Source organism: Ichthyophthirius multifiliis (assembly GCF_000220395.1).
Source record: "Ichthyophthirius multifiliis unplaced genomic scaffold scaff_1120509250477, whole genome shotgun sequence".
NCBI lineage: Eukaryota > Ciliophora > Oligohymenophorea > Hymenostomatida > Ichthyophthirius > Ichthyophthirius multifiliis.
Genome location: NW_004086713.1, coordinates 57,812 through 78,405, shown reverse-complemented (window position 1 = coordinate 78,405; position 20,594 = coordinate 57,812). Strand labels below are relative to the sequence as shown.

General features: G+C 15.5%; 5 protein-coding genes across 5 annotated transcripts, besides 49 other annotated features; all 5 read right to left on the bottom strand. All coding sequences in view use genetic code 6, as the record gives it.

Moving 5' to 3' along the window:
- Window positions 1–25: part of a microsatellite that runs on past the window's edge.
- Window positions 1–31: part of a microsatellite that runs on past the window's edge.
- A 596-nt stretch (window positions 32–627) lies between these two features.
- On the bottom strand, window positions 628–1,372 carry IMG5_076300 (hypothetical protein; the record flags this gene model as incomplete). Its single annotated transcript, XM_004036538.1, has 2 exons — window positions 628–1,166; window positions 1,261–1,372. 2 exons carry the CDS (start codon window positions 1,370–1,372, stop codon window positions 628–630), a joined length of 651 nt encoding a protein of 216 aa, XP_004036586.1.
- Window positions 1,192–1,252: a microsatellite.
- Window positions 1,373–2,011: 639 nt separating the features above from the next.
- Window positions 2,012–2,062: a microsatellite.
- Window positions 2,037–2,062: a microsatellite.
- Window positions 2,063–2,198: 136 nt separating this feature from the next.
- Window positions 2,199–2,244: a microsatellite.
- A 2,127-nt stretch (window positions 2,245–4,371) lies between these two features.
- Window positions 4,372–4,421: a microsatellite.
- A 9-nt stretch (window positions 4,422–4,430) lies between these two features.
- IMG5_076290 (hypothetical protein) lies at window positions 4,431–6,639 on the bottom strand (the record flags this gene model as incomplete). Its single annotated transcript, XM_004036537.1, has 6 exons — window positions 4,431–4,549; window positions 4,720–4,873; window positions 4,924–5,034; window positions 5,417–5,565; window positions 5,610–6,406; window positions 6,470–6,639. The coding sequence occupies 6 exons, from the start codon at window positions 6,637–6,639 to the stop codon at window positions 4,431–4,433; spliced, it is 1,500 nt and encodes a 499-aa protein (XP_004036585.1).
- Window positions 4,593–4,695: a microsatellite.
- Window positions 4,634–4,695: a microsatellite.
- Window positions 5,069–5,107: a microsatellite.
- Window positions 5,299–5,407: a microsatellite.
- Window positions 5,306–5,406: a microsatellite.
- Window positions 5,346–5,396: a microsatellite.
- Window positions 5,348–5,402: a microsatellite.
- Window positions 5,350–5,407: a microsatellite.
- Window positions 6,640–7,011: 372 nt separating the features above from the next.
- Window positions 7,012–7,058: a microsatellite.
- Window positions 7,028–7,121: a microsatellite.
- Window positions 7,042–7,121: a microsatellite.
- Window positions 7,122–7,403: 282 nt separating this feature from the next.
- Window positions 7,404–7,478: a microsatellite.
- Window positions 7,434–7,527: a microsatellite.
- Window positions 7,528–7,586: 59 nt separating this feature from the next.
- Window positions 7,587–7,671: a microsatellite.
- A 43-nt stretch (window positions 7,672–7,714) lies between these two features.
- Window positions 7,715–7,753: a microsatellite.
- Window positions 7,725–7,787: a microsatellite.
- A 1,145-nt stretch (window positions 7,788–8,932) lies between these two features.
- Window positions 8,933–8,976: a microsatellite.
- Window positions 8,937–8,977: a microsatellite.
- Window positions 8,978–9,169: 192 nt separating this feature from the next.
- Window positions 9,170–9,237: a microsatellite.
- A 39-nt stretch (window positions 9,238–9,276) lies between these two features.
- Window positions 9,277–9,316: a microsatellite.
- A 1,868-nt stretch (window positions 9,317–11,184) lies between these two features.
- On the bottom strand, window positions 11,185–12,220 carry IMG5_076280 (WD repeat protein; the record flags this gene model as incomplete). The annotated part of the gene is made up of 3 exons (XM_004036536.1): window positions 11,185–11,989; window positions 12,033–12,099; window positions 12,175–12,220. The coding sequence occupies 3 exons, from the start codon at window positions 12,218–12,220 to the stop codon at window positions 11,185–11,187; spliced, it is 918 nt and encodes a 305-aa protein (XP_004036584.1).
- Window positions 12,112–12,147: a microsatellite.
- A 435-nt stretch (window positions 12,221–12,655) lies between the features above and the next one.
- IMG5_076270 (hypothetical protein) lies at window positions 12,656–14,376 on the bottom strand (the record flags this gene model as incomplete). The annotated part of the gene is made up of 5 exons (XM_004036535.1): window positions 12,656–12,907; window positions 12,960–13,166; window positions 13,212–13,383; window positions 13,594–14,116; window positions 14,169–14,376. The coding sequence occupies 5 exons, from the start codon at window positions 14,374–14,376 to the stop codon at window positions 12,656–12,658; spliced, it is 1,362 nt and encodes a 453-aa protein (XP_004036583.1).
- Window positions 13,380–13,446: a microsatellite.
- Window positions 13,380–13,458: a microsatellite.
- Window positions 13,385–13,461: a microsatellite.
- Window positions 13,394–13,453: a microsatellite.
- Window positions 14,377–14,721: 345 nt separating the features above from the next.
- Window positions 14,722–18,893, bottom strand: IMG5_076260 (hypothetical protein; the record flags this gene model as incomplete). Its single annotated transcript, XM_004036534.1, has 7 exons — window positions 14,722–14,766; window positions 14,805–14,931; window positions 14,972–15,033; window positions 15,095–15,307; window positions 15,391–16,152; window positions 16,271–16,728; window positions 17,051–18,893. The coding sequence occupies 7 exons, from the start codon at window positions 18,891–18,893 to the stop codon at window positions 14,722–14,724; spliced, it is 3,510 nt and encodes a 1,169-aa protein (XP_004036582.1).
- Window positions 14,935–14,970: a microsatellite.
- Window positions 15,041–15,089: a microsatellite.
- Window positions 15,051–15,090: a microsatellite.
- Window positions 15,338–15,389: a microsatellite.
- Window positions 15,487–15,522: a microsatellite.
- Window positions 15,951–16,000: a microsatellite.
- Window positions 16,213–16,261: a microsatellite.
- Window positions 16,864–16,918: a microsatellite.
- Window positions 17,074–17,180: a microsatellite.
- Window positions 17,083–17,180: a microsatellite.
- Window positions 17,085–17,161: a microsatellite.
- Window positions 17,106–17,180: a microsatellite.
- Window positions 17,367–17,417: a microsatellite.
- Window positions 17,622–17,744: a microsatellite.
- Window positions 17,622–17,763: a microsatellite.
- Window positions 18,139–18,218: a microsatellite.
- Window positions 18,894–19,320: 427 nt separating the features above from the next.
- Window positions 19,321–19,407: a microsatellite.
- Between the last annotated feature and the right edge of the window lie 1,187 nt (window positions 19,408–20,594).

Genomic DNA, 20,594 nt, shown 5'->3' with positions numbered 1-20,594 from the left:
ATATATACATATATATTTATATATATTATATCTTTTTATATTTAGTCGTTAAAAATAAATACAAGATTGGACTTTTAAAGAAAAGGAAGCTGTAATGAATATACTTTTATAATAATTAAGACCATTAATGTCTAAAAAAAATATTATATAATCAATAAATACATCAAATGTTAATTAAAATATTAATATCAATGTTATTGATGATTATGTAAAAGATTAATAATTATATTTACCAAGTATATTAATTCTTATATATATTTTTATGTGTTTATATTTACATATATATTTATATAGAAATTAATATTACACATGATAATTAATAAAGTATAAGAAACAATGTTGACAATTAAGAAAATTTATTAGCTCCTGAGATAGTTTCAAAGAAATTTTAAGATGTTCCTCTTGATATTTCAACAAAAATAGTCAAAAGCAATTTAAGAGATTGGGGAAAACCCTCATCAACTTAACCTTTATCAAATATCAAAAATAAAAATAGAAGATTTTAAGTTAATTGAAATAAAAAAAATACATATAAACTAATAAAAGTATATATATTTATTTATTTTTTTAAATAAAAAAATAAAATAACATTTTTTTTTTTTTTTGAATATGTATTTTTTAAAAATTTCATTATAATTTAAATATTTTTGAGCATTCTTTAAAATTATCAATTTAAATTTAATATAGGTATTTGTAATTTAGACCTATATTGTCTCTTATTCTTGTCAAAATTTAAGCTTTTTATAAATTAGGGAATTTTCCTACACTTTCGAATATGCTTTAATTCTCAAAAACTTAAGAATTCACACTCTAATGAATTAATTAATTAAAAAATTCTAATGAATTCTATATATAAACTTCTACTTATTAAATTCCTTTTGTTAAAAATTCGTTTACAACCAAACAATAATGTTCTAAATCTTTTTATATTTACTTATGAATATTAATAATAGATTTTTTTAATTCAGATTATGATTTTTTTGTATTTTTCATAAGCTTATTTTTAAGAGCTTCCATGTTTTTTGTTAACAATTGAATGTATTTTGAATATATAGATGTAAATCTATAAAAGTTTTGAAAAAATTAAAATGGGAATAAATTTATTTAAATATTAAATCGTTCAAAATTCATTTTTATTTCTGTAAAAAATTAAATTTGATTTTAAACTTTTTTATATTAATTATTTAAATAATATAATATAATATAATATAAATATATATATATATATATATATATATATATTTTTATATATCTTATTACATATTATCTTCCATTATTATTCTATCAATTACATGTTTTCTTATGTAATTTATTATTTAGAAAACAGAATATTTTTTAAAAAATCAACAATGAGAATAATATTCTCAAACATTTTTTTTCGAATTCAAATTTCTATTTAATATCTTTTCCTTATAAATCATTTTCAAAAAACTCATATTTTTTCAAAAATTCTTCTTTATTATAAAATTAAAATTATCTCAAATCATAAACATTTTCAAATTTTAAATTATCAAAACAATCTTTCAATAAAATCATTTTTTCATAAAAGATATCTTCCTATAATTATTCTTCATTATTTTATAAATATTTCCTTAAATACAATAAAACTTCCTTTTGTAAAATATTTAATTTTATCTAATCTGGATTATTATAAAGTCCTAAAAAGCTCCAATAAAATTTACTCTAAGAAGTCGTTTTTTCATTACAGAAAATCGTTTGAATTATTTTCATGTCAAAATTCCAAACAAGTTTATTTTTATCATTTAATTATTTCAAAATAACATTATGATAATATTAAAGATTCTCACACATTTCTTAAAAACTTAGACTTTTTTAAAATATGCTCACAAGTTTAAAATAGGATTTATTTATCCAATCATCATATTTCTTAATTTCCCATATTTTCTCAAAGTTATCATTTTTAATAGAAGTTAATAAAGCCTAAAAAAGAATATATTAATAACTTTTTATTAATTTATAATTATTTTATATATATATATAAAAAAAAAATTAAATAATAATAAATATTTATAAAAATATATATATATATATATATATATATTTTGTTTTTAGAATGAATTTGTTAATTTTATCTGTAATTTTTATTTAAAAACAAAATTATAAAATTAATTAAAATAATTAATTAAGCAATTTTTATAAATTAAATATTTTAAATAAATTAAAGAAAATAAAATTTAATATAAATATATATATATATATATTATATTTATGTATATATATATACTTCTTTGCATTCAGTTTAATTCTCTAAATAATAATTTAAAGAATTATTAGTATGCATATCTACTTTAAATCCAAAATCGAAAGCACTTTTTATAAAAATAAAACCTAAAGTTTCATATTAAACTGATTTAATATCCAAATCTTCAATAAGGTCATATATTCTTTATTAGTTTCCAATTATAATATAAAAAATTAATAATCTTAGTTAAATATCATAATTATATGCTGATTTTTTATATCCACTTTCTAGAATAAATAAAGTTTAAAATATAACTTCAAAAACCTCTTTTTTTTCCAAACTCTCCTATTTATAAATAAACTCTAAAGCTACATCTGCTGCAATTATTAAAAAATCATCTACGTATAATCTTTCACCTTTTTCAACATTTTTTTATTCATAATCTTTATATATTTCTTTAAATCCTTAGACATATTGTTACAATAATTCATTCCATAGACAATAAACATCTTTTATTTGATTGATTTTTATATATCCATATATTATTTTTAACTTAAAAATATTAGTTTCTATTATGTATTTATTAATAGCATTTTTTTATCCATTTTTTTACTTATCTAAAATTTCTATAGAGTATTATTTTACACTTTCTTCACAATTCTTCAAAGCATCAAAAAGCTCTTCAGGGAAAGTCAAAATACAACAAAAATTCAACAAATAATCATCAACTAATGAAAAGAATTATTATTTAAAAAATTCATTCATTTAATTATTATTAATATTATTATTATATTATAAAATGCAATTTAATACTGCAAATTAAGCCTAAAGTACACATTTCAATGAATTTTTATAATTATAATGAGATTAATGTTAATTTATTAAAATAGTTCTTTAGTTTTATAAAGAAGAATAATATTTTTAAATAATTAATAAAGTGTCAATTGTATCAATCTCAATAGAAAATAAGATTTCGTTTTCAATTTATAATTATTTAATTGGTTAATTTTTCAAAAAATTTAATATATTTTCCCTTTTCATAATTAAATTTAAAAAATCTACATACTTATCATACACCATTTAAAATTTTTTTACATCTGTATTTTTTTTAAAAGCATTAAAATATTCTTACAAAAGCGAACTAAAAATATTTTCTTGTTAATTATATTAAGTTTAATTTAGACTTTCTAAATAAAGATTTTTATAAACGTCTAAATAATATAAATAATCTTAAAAAACAGAAGGATATTTATTCAATATATTTTTAATTTCTATATAATTTTAGGTACCTTATTTTGCCAAAAAATTCACGTTAAATTTTATTATTTAATTAGCTAAATTTATATCTTTGCATTTTTCAAGATCTTCATTTATTTCAATTTCTTTATATAGTTTTTGTAAATATAAAGTGATTAATTATTTATTTTTCTCACTATTCACTTCTTAATAAAATACTGTAGTACCAAATAAAAGCTTTACATCTTTTAATTAAATATACATTTTTGATAAAAGCTTACATGTCCCTTCTAAATTATATTCTTTTAAATAATAATTCAATAAAACTTGCATGCTTTTCGGATCTTTTTCTAATCTATTTTCCGTGATAAATTACTCGCACAATATTCTTACTTTTGAAACTTCACCTAAAGGAATACTTATTTTTTCCAAAATATGCTTTATATCATTTTCTAAAGGATTAAGTAAACATTTTTATGATAAAAATTCATTCAAAACTTACTATGCCTCCCCATAAAGGGACATTTTTATTTAACATATTGCTTTTAGGAGATTTAACCATTAGATTTCGTTTTAAGATATCTTTTTAATTTTATTTTCTTTAGATAATAAATTTTATATTGATTTTAATGATGTAAAATATTCATGTCTACTTATAGAATCTAATATTTGTTAAATTTTTATTTGATACATTTTTAAATTTATATTTTAGGTATATATTTATTTATTTATTAAATTAAAAAGATATTAAATTTTTAGGATTAATAATATTTTTAAAAATAATATAAATATATATATTTTAACTATATATTTATTTAAAAAATATTTGTATATATATATATTAATATTTTAATTATATTATAAAATTAATTTATATATATATTTTTAAAAAACAAAAATATTTGATTAATTTATTTTTGTCAATATAAAATTATATTATTTATATTTTATATATATATTTGCTTTTATATTAATTTATATTAAAAAAAATTCAAACAGAACCGTGTTCTTATTCCCACTTTTCATAAACTTGAGTTTTTATAAAAGAAGAAGGTTTAGTAGTTTATAAAGCTTCTTATATATCTTACTATGTAACAGGATCTGGTTTAACTTTTTTTTAATTTAAAAAAAAAATATTAAATAAAAAATTTAGATATTTATATTTATATTTATATTTATATAAAAATAAATAAAATATATATAAATATTATATATATATTATTTATATATATATTTGTATACATATAAATATATATTTCTTATATTTTTTAATAAAAAACCTTAATCTATATTATTAGAATTATTTGTTTTTTAATTTTTAGAATTTTTTTTTTATTAAGATTCGTCACCCATTTCAATATTATTTATTAATTTTCTTAAAGGTTTCATCGCAGCTTCTTTGCATAAAAGCTTTATATCAGAACCTGAATAATTCTTTAAAATAATAAAACTTTGATAAAAATTAAATTTATAAATATTTTAACCTCTAACTACATACTTATTTCATTATAATTTAAATTATTAGAAAATCCTTAAGGTAAAAATTATCTTATCATCTCTTCTCTGGCTTTTTCACAAGGAAGAGGAACAAGAATCTTAAAATATAAATAATTATAAAAATTTAAAAAAATATATATATATATATATATATATTTATTTAATATATATTTTTTATATATGTTTTTAAAAATTTCTTCTTTAATTTTATATATTTTTATTTCATATATTAATAATCTCTTAAGAACATATAAAGCTTAAAGAATTAATAATGTTAAATTTTTTAAGATTTATAATGAATTTAACATTTAATTCTATATTTAATAATATATCCCATTTTTAATAATTTAATAGTAATAAAAATATACATATATATTTACTAATATATTTATATACATATTAATATATGTATATATATATATATTAATTTTTATATATATATTTATTTATTTTTATATATTTTTATATATAAAATAAAACTCTTTTTTCTAATCTTCTTAACATAGCTATATCTAAATCCCAAGGTAAATTACTCGCTGCAAGTAAAAATACTCTTTCTTTATTTTTCATTAAACCATCCAATTATATAAGTAATTCAGTTTTCATTCTTGTACTACCTTCATGATCCTCTATTATAAAAATGAACTAATTTTTTAAACAAATAAAAAATTACATCCTCCTTTCCTTTATGACATAATAGAATCTAATTCATCCAAAAAAATAGTCGATGGCTAATAATGTCTAGCTAACTCAAATAAAACCCTAATAAGTTTTTCTGATTCCCCTCTCCATTTACTAACAACTGAAGAAGCTGAAATATTAAAAAAAGTGGTTCCACATTCCGTTGCAACAGCTTTCGCAAGCATAGTTTTGCCTGTTCCAGGTGGTCCATATAATAATACTCCTCTCCAAGGTTCTAAAATTCCTGTAAAAAAATGTGGGTATTTTAAAGGAATTAAGACCGCTTCTTTTAATAGTCTTTTTGCGTCTTCTAAACCTACTATATCTTTAAATTTACAGTTCGGATTTTCCACAACTATATCTCTCTATAAATAAGCTGCGAGCTCTTTTAATTCTTGGACATCACCGAAATCTGGCATACCTTTTAAAACACGAACATCAAAAAAATTTTATGTTTATTCTTCTTCTTTTGTTTTCTAAAAAGCTGATTATCCTTAAATTTCTATTTAAGGTGTTGAATTTATTTATTATTCATTTGTTATTGATGTATTTATTGTATTTCTTTTTTATATCTGCTTTGTAGATTAAATGTTATTTTCTTATTATTATATTTTTTGACTATTTGCTGATTATAAAACTTTATTATTTTATGTTATTTTAGGAAATGAAGCAGGGTTTTTTTCCGAAGTTACTTTGCGAACTAATTTTATATATTTTCCGAATTTTAATTCATAATAATGCTCAAATTCGGTTACTATTTAATATAAATCAATATTATCTGCTACATCCCTATATATGTTAAATATTTAATGTTATATAATTTTTATTATTATTTAAACTAATTTAATTTACCATTAATCTAATCCTATATGACTTTCTGTTGATATTTTAGAACATGAATCTATATAACCTATATTTGCTAAATATCGTAAAATCAATACTATTATATTTCTTTTTCTATCATGAATTTTTTTTTCTTCATTCATTCTGGACTCACTTTCGGATTTTATTTTTGCTAACATTTTTTAATTTATTATCTTAAAAAAAAATGATTAAAGTATATTTTCAATATTTTATTTATTTAAAATTACTAATGAATAAATTAAAATTAATATTTTGTTATAAATTAGTTATTTAAAATATTAAAAAATTTTAAAAATATAAAGATAATATTAAAAATAAAATAAACTTAAATAAATTAAATTAAAAAAAATATAATTTTTTATTGATATTAATTTATATTTTATTTATAAAAAAAAAAAAAAAAAAAAATATAATAAAAATATATAAATAAGAAATTAAATTATGAATATATAAAAAAAAATATAATTTGATTAATATCTAATAAATATTAATAAATCATAAATTTTTTAATATATATTAATTTAAAAAGTATATATTATAAAAGAAATATAAATATACAAATAAATAAATATATAAATATATAAATATGTATATATATATATATATTTAAATATATTTATAAATATTTATATAAATATATCATTTATTAAAATAAGGAGCAGTTAATAATTCAATTTAAGGCCCACTTTGTTTTTCATTTTCTGCAAAATAATAATTTTTATATGATTTATTTAATGAATTAGTAAGTTTTTCATGATTTAAATAATTTAAACATTCTCCTTCAACAAATACTTTTAAAAAGTCTTAATTTTTATAAATATTTTCAGTTTCAATAGAATTTGTATCATAATCATGTGATTTATGTTTTCTTTTAGTTTTTACTTACTAAAATTCTTCCATTTATATTTATATTTATATTTTTTATAATTATTATATAATTTAAATATAAAATTATATAGATATAGATATATATTATTATATATAAATAAATATATATATATATTTATTTATATATATAAAAAATATATATATTTATAAATATTATACTTTTTTTTATATAATTTTTACTATATTTATTATTTTTTAAATATTAAATTATTTTTATTTTCATTTTTATCATTAAATATATTTTAAAATTTATTTTAAAAATTTCTTTTCTATCATTAAATATATTTTATAATTTTTTTTAATTTTAATTTAAACAAAAAATTATTGTTTTTTATTTAATTATATATTTTTTTAATAAAATTTTTTAAAAAAATATTTTAAATATTTATTAAGAAAGAATTATTTATATTTATTAAAATATTTAAACATATAATACTGATATTTTTTTTATAAAAATACTATATTTATTTAATATTTAAATATAAATATAATTTTTTCATCTTTTCTTTTATTATAATGTTGATGATCATTTTTTAATATTTTTAAATATTTAATTTTTTTTTCCTTTTATTTCAATAATATAATAAATAAAGTTTTTTTTATTATAATAAAGATAAAATTGTTTTCATTGACTATATATTTACTATTATTTTTTTTATAAAATAATATTTTTAAGTTTAAGAATTTATAAAAAAACTAATTTTAAATTTTATAATTTTCAAAATAAAATTAAATATAATTTTTATTTTTATATAAAAATATAATTATTATAAAAAAATGATTAAAAAATATTTAAATAATTATACAAATTTATTTTATTTATATAAAAATGTTTTTTAAAAAATATAAGACTAAAAAAGCAAAACCCATAAAAATATATATGAATTAGTTTTTTTTATTTTAGTTTATTAAATGTTATAAAAATAATGATGATTATATTTCCGTGTTTCACATGAAACTTAATGATTTTAATCGAAATACTGAAATTTATATTAATATATTAAATTATAAAATCTTTACATTTTTTTAATTTTTATGCTAATAATTGATTTTATATATATTTTTTTTTCATTTATTATGCATTTACTAATTTAATTTCTCTAAATTCAAATATATATAAAAACATTAAACAAAAAACATATAATGTTTAAAATATTCTATAAAAAATATCTAAATAAAAAAAAGTATTTAAAAGATATTAAATATATTCACATTATATATACTATAATATTCCTTCTTAAAAATATATAAAGAACATTATTCTATGTCAAATATTTTCTATTATTAATATCTATCTATTTTTTTTTTAATTATTACAAAAATCTTCAAAAAGTTATAAAATATGTATTTTTATTTATATGTTTCAATAAAACGATAGGCAAATATATTATACATATTAACAATACTAACCATTAAACAGTAAAAATAAAATTATAAGCTGTTATACTTTAAACAGCTTAACTTAAACGAATCTTTAAAAAATAATAAAAGATAAAACTAATATAATAATGATGATAAAAATTTATATATTTTCGGAATTAAAATATATTGAAAAATCATATTAAATAAAAATAAAAAATAAATATAAAAAAGATAATAAAAAAATATTTACAAATATTATTTTTAATATATAAAAAAAAAAACAAAAAAAATATAAATAAAAACTAAAATATTAGACAGAAAATAAAATAAGAAAAAATAAAAATATAACATTAAAATATTTTAAAATATTGAATTATAATATGAAAAAATTAAAAAAGAAAAAATAAAAAATAAATATAATAAATAACAAAATTGATAATATATATATATATATATATATATATATATATTATATATATATATATATATTTATATATATATAATATTATTTTTATAATTTTTTTAATTTTTACCTATAATTAGTAAATTTTATATAAAATATGGTAATTTCTATATAAAATATGGATATATTTATCGAAATATTTTTCATATATTTATTATTTAAAATATATTTATCTAATTATTTTGTTTAATAATTATTATTTATTTTTATATTATATCAAAAATTTTTAAATATTTTATATCTGATTAATTTTTAATCCATTATTTTTTTTTATTTAAAATATATTTTTTCATAATTTCATTTTTTCTCTAAAATTTTTATTATCTATCCGTTAACATAATCAATTACTTATTTATATAATAATTATATTAAAATGGAAACATAAATATTTATTTTAAACCCTTTAAATGAAAAATAATTATTATCTAAAAATATTAATAAAGAATATAATTTGAAAACGAAATTTACAATTTTATAATTATTGATTTTTTATAAATGTATCAATAAATATAAATAAAAGAAAATTTTTTTAAAATTAAAAAGAAATAAAATAAATTTTGTTTATCTATTAATAAAAATACAACTTATATATATGTTTGTTTAATAAAAATAAATCAATTTTATGATAAATCGTTTTTTACTGTCGATTTAAAAATATTAGTAGTTAACAAAAAATGAATAACCTTATGTATAATCCAATACAAAGGAATAAAAAAATAAATATATTAAAGCCATACAAACCTTAAATTTTCCCTTAAATTAGGTAAATAAACTATCTTCTAAAACTAAGGAATTCGCATATTAATTTCCAATTCCGTATATTATTAATCTTATTATATATTTTAAAAATTAGGAATAACATGTATTTATTCAACATAAAGCGTTTCATTCCTTGACTAAATATCTTAAATAAATTAAAAAGTATCAATTTTTTAAGAATTATTATTGACAAATGGAATTGTATAATTATAAATATTTCGTGTTATTTTACTTTCTACTAAAGGATTTTTTTACATAAAAACTAATTCAGTAGAAATACTTGCTTATTTTTTTAACATAAAAGGGACTTCGAATTAAACTGGACTTTACATTTATAAATTTATTTTTCCCCTCAAACCATAATCTGCAATTAAAAAAATAGAGCAAATTTCAATATCTATTTTATAAAATTTTAAATTAAATTTGAAATAATCATTTTTTCCATCAATATTTTAATCTTATTTAAAAATCTAAAAATATTATTTATTTCATTTATTTTATAAAAAAAAAAAAATTAATAATATACTTATAAATCAAGTATACTATTTGATATTAAATTCTCATTTAAAATTTCGATGTTTGTAGAATATAATTTATCAGTTTATGTTTGACATACTATTAAATAATCTCCTCTAAAATTTACATATGGTTATTCATAATATATATTACTATATGGCCAAAATCCTATTTTTTAATTATTATTTTTTTTTTTTATAAATTTACCTTCTATTACATATCCTAAAAAAAATGGAATTAAAAATAAAAATAAGTAAAGTAGACCTATAAAAATGAAAGTCGTTGAACATTTAGAATTCACACTAAAAGACTTTTTAAAATCTCTATATATTAAAAAAGCCATTTAAGTTTTTATTTTTATATTTTAAATATATTTAAATTAGAAAATTAAGATTTAATATATAATACTATGTATTCATAAAATAATTTTTTTAAAATTTTTGTTTTGTTTTTCAATACGTTTATATTTTGTAACTAACTAACTAATAAAAAATAAAATAAAAAAAGTATTTAATATGTCTTCAAAATAAATTTAAAAAATTTCGAAATACATATTTTATTATTATGGATAAAATGTTATGTTAAAAATAAGCTATAACAATAAATATACAAAGCAGGAAATATAGCTATTATATAAATAGAAGAAAAAAATATAAAATTAATTAATAATAATTTATATATATATATTTAATAATTAAAATAAAATAAAAATAACTCACATATTATATATATAAACCCTTCCATCTGCTGTACAAAATGCAAATTAATTACTAAAGTTCGCAAAATCAACTGAATAAACACACGACTTAATATCTTTGATTCCTCCCACACATTCGAATTAATTTTTATTTCTAAAAATTTTAACTTCATTAACCCTAGTACTTCCCGCTAATATCCAATCGTTATTATTTTTACTAAACACACTCGAATAAACATAAGCCTAATAATTCAAACTATTATTTTCATACCATTAGATATTTTTAATTAATTTTAAAGTTTTAAAATCCCAAAGTTAAATCTAATGCTCATTTTTATAAGACCCTGAAAGAATCACATCATTTTTAAAATCCAAAGAATCTCCACTAATACTTGGTCCATAAATATTCCCTATATTCCTCTTTTATCTTAAATCCCATAGAATAATATTACTATCCCATCCTCCACTCATTAAAATATTATTATTTATAAATTTACACGAAAAAACTCTATTTGAATGGCCCGTTTAGTTCCAATCTGCTGCCCCAAAATCTTAAATTACACTCTTAGTATCATCATCATATATTCTTATATGAAAATCTTTCCCTCCAGTTGCAAATTGGGAACCGTCTTCATTATAATCTAAACACATTATACTGTTTTAATTCTACTCTTGCATCCTATGTAAAGGCTTTCCTGAAGGGACATGCCAATGAATTATGCTTCCGTCTGCATTTACAGATACTAATATATCTTTCGTCTTATTATGTATATTTGGACGCCATTTTAAACAAGTTATGGGCATGTTTTGGTTTACTGTAGGGCTTTTTTTTATTATTATTATTATTTTTTTTAATTTTTTTTTACAATCTCATTAAATGTAAAAGCTTTTTTTATTCAATATTATAAATTTAGACTTAACCATTTTAGGCACCTTATTTTTTTTTATATTATATATATATATATATATATATACATATATTTTTTTTAAATGTTTGTTTTTATTTACCGACTGCTAAATATTTATCATTTTAATCGAATTTTAAACAAAACATTTCTTATTATTATTCTTAATGCAACTAATTTATTTAAAGTCTGATTTCTGATGAATTTTCGAATGTGCTTAAAATATGTTTGTTTTTTTTGTTAAATATTAAATATTTAAATACACAAGTTTATTAATATTAGCATCAATTTTTTTTAAGTTTTCTTTATCTTCAACTTAATCTAATTTAGAATGTTTACTTTAATGAATTTAAATCATTTTTTTTTAAAAAAACTCTTTAATTAATTATGAAGATATTAAATATTAATTTTGAAAAAAAAAAAAAAAATTAGATTATATATATATTAATAACAAAAAAATTTAAATTTATATAAGAAAATCTTTAAGCTTAAAAAAAAATTATAAATTTTATGTTTTTTATAAAACAAATTAATAAAGTATTAATTATTTATATTTTATTTATTTTTTTAAACAAAATAAAAAATCAGATTTTTAATTCTAAAAAATCTTTAAAATAATTCTTGCATTTTTCAATAAATTATTCATCACTAAAAACCATTATTTTTTATCTAGCATTTTTAACAATATTATTTCTTATTGATTAATTGTTAATAACATAAAGTAATTTCTCAATATACTCCTCTTCATTTTCACATAAAAAACCAAAACTATTGTTTTAAATAATATCCATTTTAGGTCCTGCACTATTATGAGATAAAACAACAAGTCCAGCTGCCTTTTTTCAAACAAACAAAATAAATGATTTTATTAAAATAAATATTATATACCATCATTTCTACAACAGATATACCGAAATGCTCATCTTTCATGGTATGGAGTCCTATTGTACTTTCTTAAAGCAATTAAATTACTTAAGTATATTATGGATTTTCAATAAAATGAACATTTTAAACCAAATTAAAATCTTTAATTTAATTTTTAAGATTTTAAAGTAATTAAATATCATTTTGATTTCTTGTAGATCCAACAATTTTCTATTTTGTATATTTAATAAAAAAAAGAAAAAAAAAATTATTTACAAAAATAATATTTTTTTTTTAAAAGTCATCAAATCTTTTAAAAACTTTATTTATAATATTAATTTATAAAAGATGATTTTTTTCTGGTCTAAACTAAGCAAATGACATAATTTAAATATTTTTTTAATTTTTTTATAATAGAATCAAATCTTTGATATTACAAGGTGGATATCTATATATAAATATATTTATATATAAATATATATATATATATATTTATATATATTATATATATTTAATATGTATAAATTTTTTTTATAAATTATTTCCTTTTTTTATCTTTCGCCATTAATTTTCAATTTATATTTTTTAAAAATTGGAAATAATATAAAAAACATTATTTATATATTAAATATTTTTTATATATATATTTCTTTTTTACAATTTAATAGTTTTTTAATTTTTCCATAATTTTTTTATATGATTATCTGTCCACGAAGAATTTGTAAATATTAAATCAGCATAAGATCCCATTTTTTTATAAAATTTAACTAAAATAATATAATATATGATTTTCAAATTTTTTAAAATTCTCCAATTCGCAAATATTCCTCTATTATTAAAACTTTAATTATTTTTCAAAACATCATTTATCATATCTTAACTTATAAACGGATAATGTACATAACTTATTACTTTTGAATAACTCATTTTTTTTACTATAAAATAAGAAAAAGAAAGCCCAGTAGTATCATAAAATATATCTGGAGGATATTTAAATAGACATATATATGTGTATATTAATATCCCAATGACTTAAAAAAATAGCGTTGCGAAACTAAACGGCTCTAATAGAAATCTAAAAGGAACTTTTATGAATTTTATTTAATCTTAATATTATAATAAATCTAAATTAAATCTATCTTTTGCTTTTTAAAGAATATTATTTCCTTATTCTTATTCACCTAGTTTTAATTATATAGATATATATAAAAATACAAATATAAAAAATTTAACATGAATATATAACTATTTCGAATAAATCTTTAGATAAATTTAAATTAAATATAGACTTTATTATACAATAAAGTACTTTTTCACCACCACCTGCTGCATTACTTTTTTATTTTATTAAAAAAAAAAGAAAATATATCTGTTTTTATAATACCAATATGGATGTAAAAAAGCTATTCTTAATTTTTTATTATTTAAAGATAATTTACATTTTATTAATAATATCAATTTAAGAATCGAAAATATAAAAAATATAGGAAAAACTATAAAAAATAAAACAAGAAATATAATTGCCATTATTTTTAATATGTTTTAAAAAAAAAAAAAAAAAAAGATATTAATAATAATTATTTTATTAAGAAAAATCTATAAATAAATTTAACATATATTAAATTAATAAATTATTCTTAAATATAATAAAATAAAATAAAGTTTATAATTTTTATAGTAAAAAAATAAAAATAATTAAAATAATACTTTTAATTTTAATAATAAATAAATGAATTTTTATATTTTTTCTTTTTTAATTCTAAAAATATTTTGTTGGAAAATTAAATCATTCTTCATCTTAATAAATATAATCTTCTGGATAAATTACATCCTATTTATAATTATTTTAAATAAAAAAATTAAAATTACTTCTTTTCCATTTGCATATTTTATAGTTTTAATTCTATTAACATCAATAATTTAAATAGTTCCGTCTTCAAAATAAGTTTTTTCTTCTCCGTTTTCACATATATATTTCTCAGTACCATCATTAAATCTAATAAAAAAAAAATAAAAAAATAAAAATATAAAAATACCTTATTTATTTCTTTCCTTCAGGAAAATGAATTTCAATTTAGTCATTAGGAAAATAATATACCTTAAAAAAATACATAAATATATAAATATATAAATATATATATATATATATATATATTTACATTTATTCCTGTCGGTTCAAAAGTAATCTAAGTAGTTTATGCTTCTGCAAAATAATAAATAACAGTTACTTTATCAGGAAGAACTTATTTAATATCTCCATTAACGAAATTTACTATACTATATCCTTCACAAATACCATCATTAAATTATTATTTCTTAACTTAATTAGGGAATATTGTTTCACTTTTACGATCATCATATACTCTATAAATCTATATTCATAATAAAATAAAAAATAAATTTATAAATATTTATATATATATATATATATATATATATATATATATATATATACTTTTCCATCTTAAGTTATTTCTTATTTAATGATTTTGGAAATTTTCTTTTAATTTTAAAGATAAGCTATATAATAAATATTTTAATCAAACCAAAATTATTTTTAATCAATTTATTTATTAATCATATTTATATTAATATTATCTAATTAAGATATATTTGTAATATCATATTAGAATTTTTTTTATAAATTTGATTGTTATTTAATTAAAGTTTATGAATTTTTTAATTATGAAACAGATTGTTAATTATCTTCTTTTCTTTTCATTTCGCTCCCTTTTGTACTTTAGTTAGTCTTATTTAATAATTTTTAAGGCTCATTGTTAACAATTTTTTTGCCTATTTTTTAATTTATATTATTTATTTCCTAATAGGCATTATTTATCATATCTTTATTTCTTTATTCATCATTAAAATAGCTTTCGTAATTATTAAACTCATCTTCTTGTTAAATTTCATCATTTTATATACTCTAAATATCCTCATTATCTTATAAAGTATTTATTTTTTTAGAAATACTGGGACCTTTTTTTAAAATAGATTTTTTTTATTCTTCACATATTCTTATTTTTTCGAAATTTTTTATTTCTTCATTTAATTCAAAATTTTTTTAAGTTAAATCTTCTATTTATTTTTTTAATCTTTCTATAGCTTATTTATATTTTTATTCCTTTATTTTAAAATCTTCTTATATTTTTTTTATTTATTAATTGCATTTTTCAATTTCTTCTCGTTCTTTTCTTGTTGGTTAATTATATAATGACTTAATTGAATAAATTAAATAATAAAAAAATAAATATATATATGTTTACATTATTATTTAATATATATATATATATAAATATATATATTTATATATTATATATATATATTATTATTACTTTTTACTATCTTTCTTATACTTTTTTTTCATTTTTTATTTTTTTTATTTCTTCTCTTTTCCATTCTTCTAATTCTTCAATTTCAATTTCTTTTTATTTTGCGAATTATTCTTTTTCCTTATTAGCTTATTTAATAAGATCTTCGTATTTAATTTTCATTTTTTTTATTCTATCATTTTCCAACTTAAATTTATTAATTTCTAAATTTAATTTTTCTATTTATTCATTAGTATATTCCTAAATTATTTTTTTTTTCTCTTCTTCTGAAATAATTATAATATTTTGATTTTCTTTTTTCACTTTATTTTTATTTCCTTATTTAAAATATTTTTAAACAACTTTAGAATATTATTATTTGTCTTCATCTTCGAATTCTTCCTCATCTTAATATTCCTCAAAATTATCTTCATTTTAATCACTATTATTATTATTATCAATAGAAAAAATTTCATTTTTTTCTTTCTTTTTATTATTATTATTTTTTTAATTTACCCATTCATATTCATCATCGAATTTTATTTATCATCGACATATTTTTAAGAGTTAAATTTTTAATCTTCATCTTCATTTATAGAAATAATATCAGAATCTTCATTTTAATTATTTTTTGTTTCTTTTTTTTTAATTTATTTCTTTTCTTTTTATTTTTCTAATTTCTCTTATTATTATTTATCTTGTTATTATTATTATAAATTTTCATCTTTAAAAATATTTTTTCCTTGAATTCCTCCTCCTTTTCCTTATCCTCTTTATAAAAATTTTTTCGGTTTTTTTCTTGACTTTTTTCTTCCTAAAGTTTTTCATTATTTTTAATTTCTTTTTATTATTATTCTTTTTATTATTATTCTTTTTATTATTGTTCTTTGTTTTATTATTATTTTTTATTTTATTTTTCTACTTTTTTTTATTAAACTGAATTTGCTTTTTAAACATTACTAATAGGTCGTGTTTCTTCTATTTCATTAATACTTAATCCCTGACATTATCCGACAATTAAATTAATATGTTATTATGCAGCTTTAGATCTTTATTGGGCATTAGAAAGAAAAGTTCTAGTACCTTTTTTTAGGAAAGTTCTTTTACTTTTAATTTCTTAATTTTCATCTTACTAATTATTATTATTTACATCTTATTAATTATTATTATTATTATTTTCATTTTCTTTAAAAGCACATGAATTACTTCTTTTTTAAATTTCTTCTATGTTTTTATTATTTGATGTTTTTATGGGAACTTCATCAAAATTTTAATATTATTTATTTTATATTTTTTAAGATTTTACCTGAATTTCTTCACTTTATAATTATTTATTGCTTGTTTTTAAAGGTTTTTCTTCGAAAATGTTAGCCTGTTTTTATGTTTTAATAGGTATATCATCGAAATTATTTTATTATTTTTATGTTTTAATAAGTATATCATCGAAATTATTTTATTATTTTTAAGATTTTAATTAAACATAATCATCGAAGTTATTATTTTAATTTTAATATTTTGTAGGATATTAATCGTCAAAATTATTTAGTTAATTTTAAGATTTTGTAATAGGTTCATCAAGATTATATTGAGAATATCTGGATGGTTTTATGGATATGTTTTCAAAGTTATTATTTTGTTTATTTGATTTAATAGGAATTTCATCAAAATTATTGTTTTAATTTGCTTTGATTTTTATTTCATCAGTAGTATTTTAATTATTCGTTTAAAAAATTTAATAATCTTAAATATTATTAAATTATTTAGATTTAATAGGCATATCATCGAAATTATTATTTAATTTATTGTTTTTGGAAGGTATTTAATCTAAATTATTATTTAATTTATAATTTTTTATTGGTAAATCTTCGTAATTATCAAAATTGTTATTGAATTTATTATTTTTATTATTATAATCATCAAAATTATCATTGTTATATTTAAAATCAGCAAAATTATTATTATTTTATTTATAGTTTTTATTTTAATGAATTTCATCAAAATTATTAAAAGATATATTTTCGTTAATATTTTATAATTTAGTATTTAATTTTACATCATCTTTTTTAAAATTATTTTCATAATAATTATCATTAAATTTATTACTTTTTAAAAATTCACTATTATTATCTTCTTAATTATTTCTTTTCTTTTAATTACTTTCAACTATTTATTATTTTTAATTACTTTTTCCAAATAAAATACTTTAACTTAAAAACTCATTATCCTATTTAAAATATTCACTATTATTAATTATTTAAGAATTTCTAAATGAACTTTTTTCTTCAAAATTATTCTAATATTACTAATTATTAGTATTATTATTTAAATTTTTTATATTCTATTCCTATTTTTATTAATATTAAACAAATTCCTATTTACAAGGAAGTTATTATTCTAATTTTTCATTTTAATTGTTATAAATATATTTTTTATTATTATTTTAACTTCCTATATTCTTATTGCCTCCTACCTTGCTATAAAATTAATTTAAATCATTTTTATGGTTCAAAAATCTGTCTTCTAGTGTTTATATAGAAAAATTTTCCGTTGATTTAATATGAGGATTTTATTATTATGTATTTAATAACTAACCTTATAAAGTAGATTAACTATTCGTTTAGGGTAAAACTTATTATTAATTTATCATCATTTTCATCATATTATTAAACATATCCATTATTTATTAAGGATTATTTTATTATTATGAAGTATGATTTAATGCTTAAATGTTTGAAATACCTAATTATTTAATTTTTTTATTTTATATTTTAATTATATTAACTATTGATGCTAGAAATTGAAAGTTATTGTAAAGAATCAACATTTTTGGGAAATACTTAATTTGCTTATTATTAAAAATTGTTATCGTTCATTTTAATTTTTTTAAAAAGGCAATAAAAATTTAATATTATTTTAAAATTATATATAATTGATTTTTCTAAATTATTTATTTTTAAAAAATAGAAATTTAAATTTATATAATATAAAAAATTTTATAATAATATAATATATATTTAAAAAAAGGATATATATCAAAATGTTTAAATATATATAAGAATAAAAAAAATAATAAATATATTTATATTTATATTTATATTTATATTAATATTTATATTTATATTTATATTTATATTTATATTTATATTTATATTTATATTTATGTTTTTTTCTTATTTTTTTTTCAAACAAAAAAAGTTTAATTAATATTATTTTATAATTATTTAAAATGTATAAATATTAAACAAATGAATACAAAAATTCTTCATCATTTGATCAAGCTAGTAAATATTCTATTATAACCTCAAAATCATTATTAGAAATAGAAATAGAAACTTCTAACCGTATATAAGAAATAAAGTAAAGAATTTAGTAATCCCAATAATAAACTGAAATATTTAAATAAACAAATTCTTTAATTGATAATACATTTTCAGAAAAAACCTCTTCTTCATAATAATATTAAGATACATAATATCATTAATCCCCTTAAAAATATTAAGATAATTAATATATACCAATAAAATTTTCAGACTAATAATTTATATAATAATCTTAAAAATAATCATCTTATTTATCTTAAATAAATGAAAATAAAGCGCTTGAAATATTATAAAACTACTAAACATTTTCAAACAAAGATTTTATAAAAAACTAAAATTAAGAAAATTAATATTTAAATTAGGAACAGACTATCCAAAACGTATAAAATAAAATTTTATAACAAAAAAACATTAATATATAAAATAATACTAAATAACAAAATAAAAATTTACCAAATAACGCGCGCGAGAATGACTAATAATAATAAAAAATATATACATTTGATTCTATAATAACTACACAAGAATAAGAAGATGATTTATAAAAAAATTTCGAATAAAATAATAAAGGAGATGATTATTAATTCAAAATATAAAAGTAATAATAAATAATCATAAAAATGAGAAAATAAATCAACTAAATGACTTCTTAATAAATTCTTTTAGAAAATGAAAATTCATAATTAAAAAAAAGTATATAAGATCTTCAAAAACAAATTTAATTAAATTTATAGTAAAATCCAAATTATTTATAAACCGAACTTTTTATAAATTATAATCAATAACTTTAAGAAGAAAATGCAGAATTAATCTTAAAAATTAACAAATTATTCCAAAAATACGTTCAAATATAATAAAAATATTTAGATTTGTAAAATTAATTGTCTTAAAGTAAAAAAGATCATCAAATATTTCTATAAAATGATTAAAAATATTACATAGTGTAAAAAAATAATGATTTTTAAATTGAAATAATGACTAAATAACTTGATAAATATTAAAAAACCATAGAAAAATTACAAAATTAT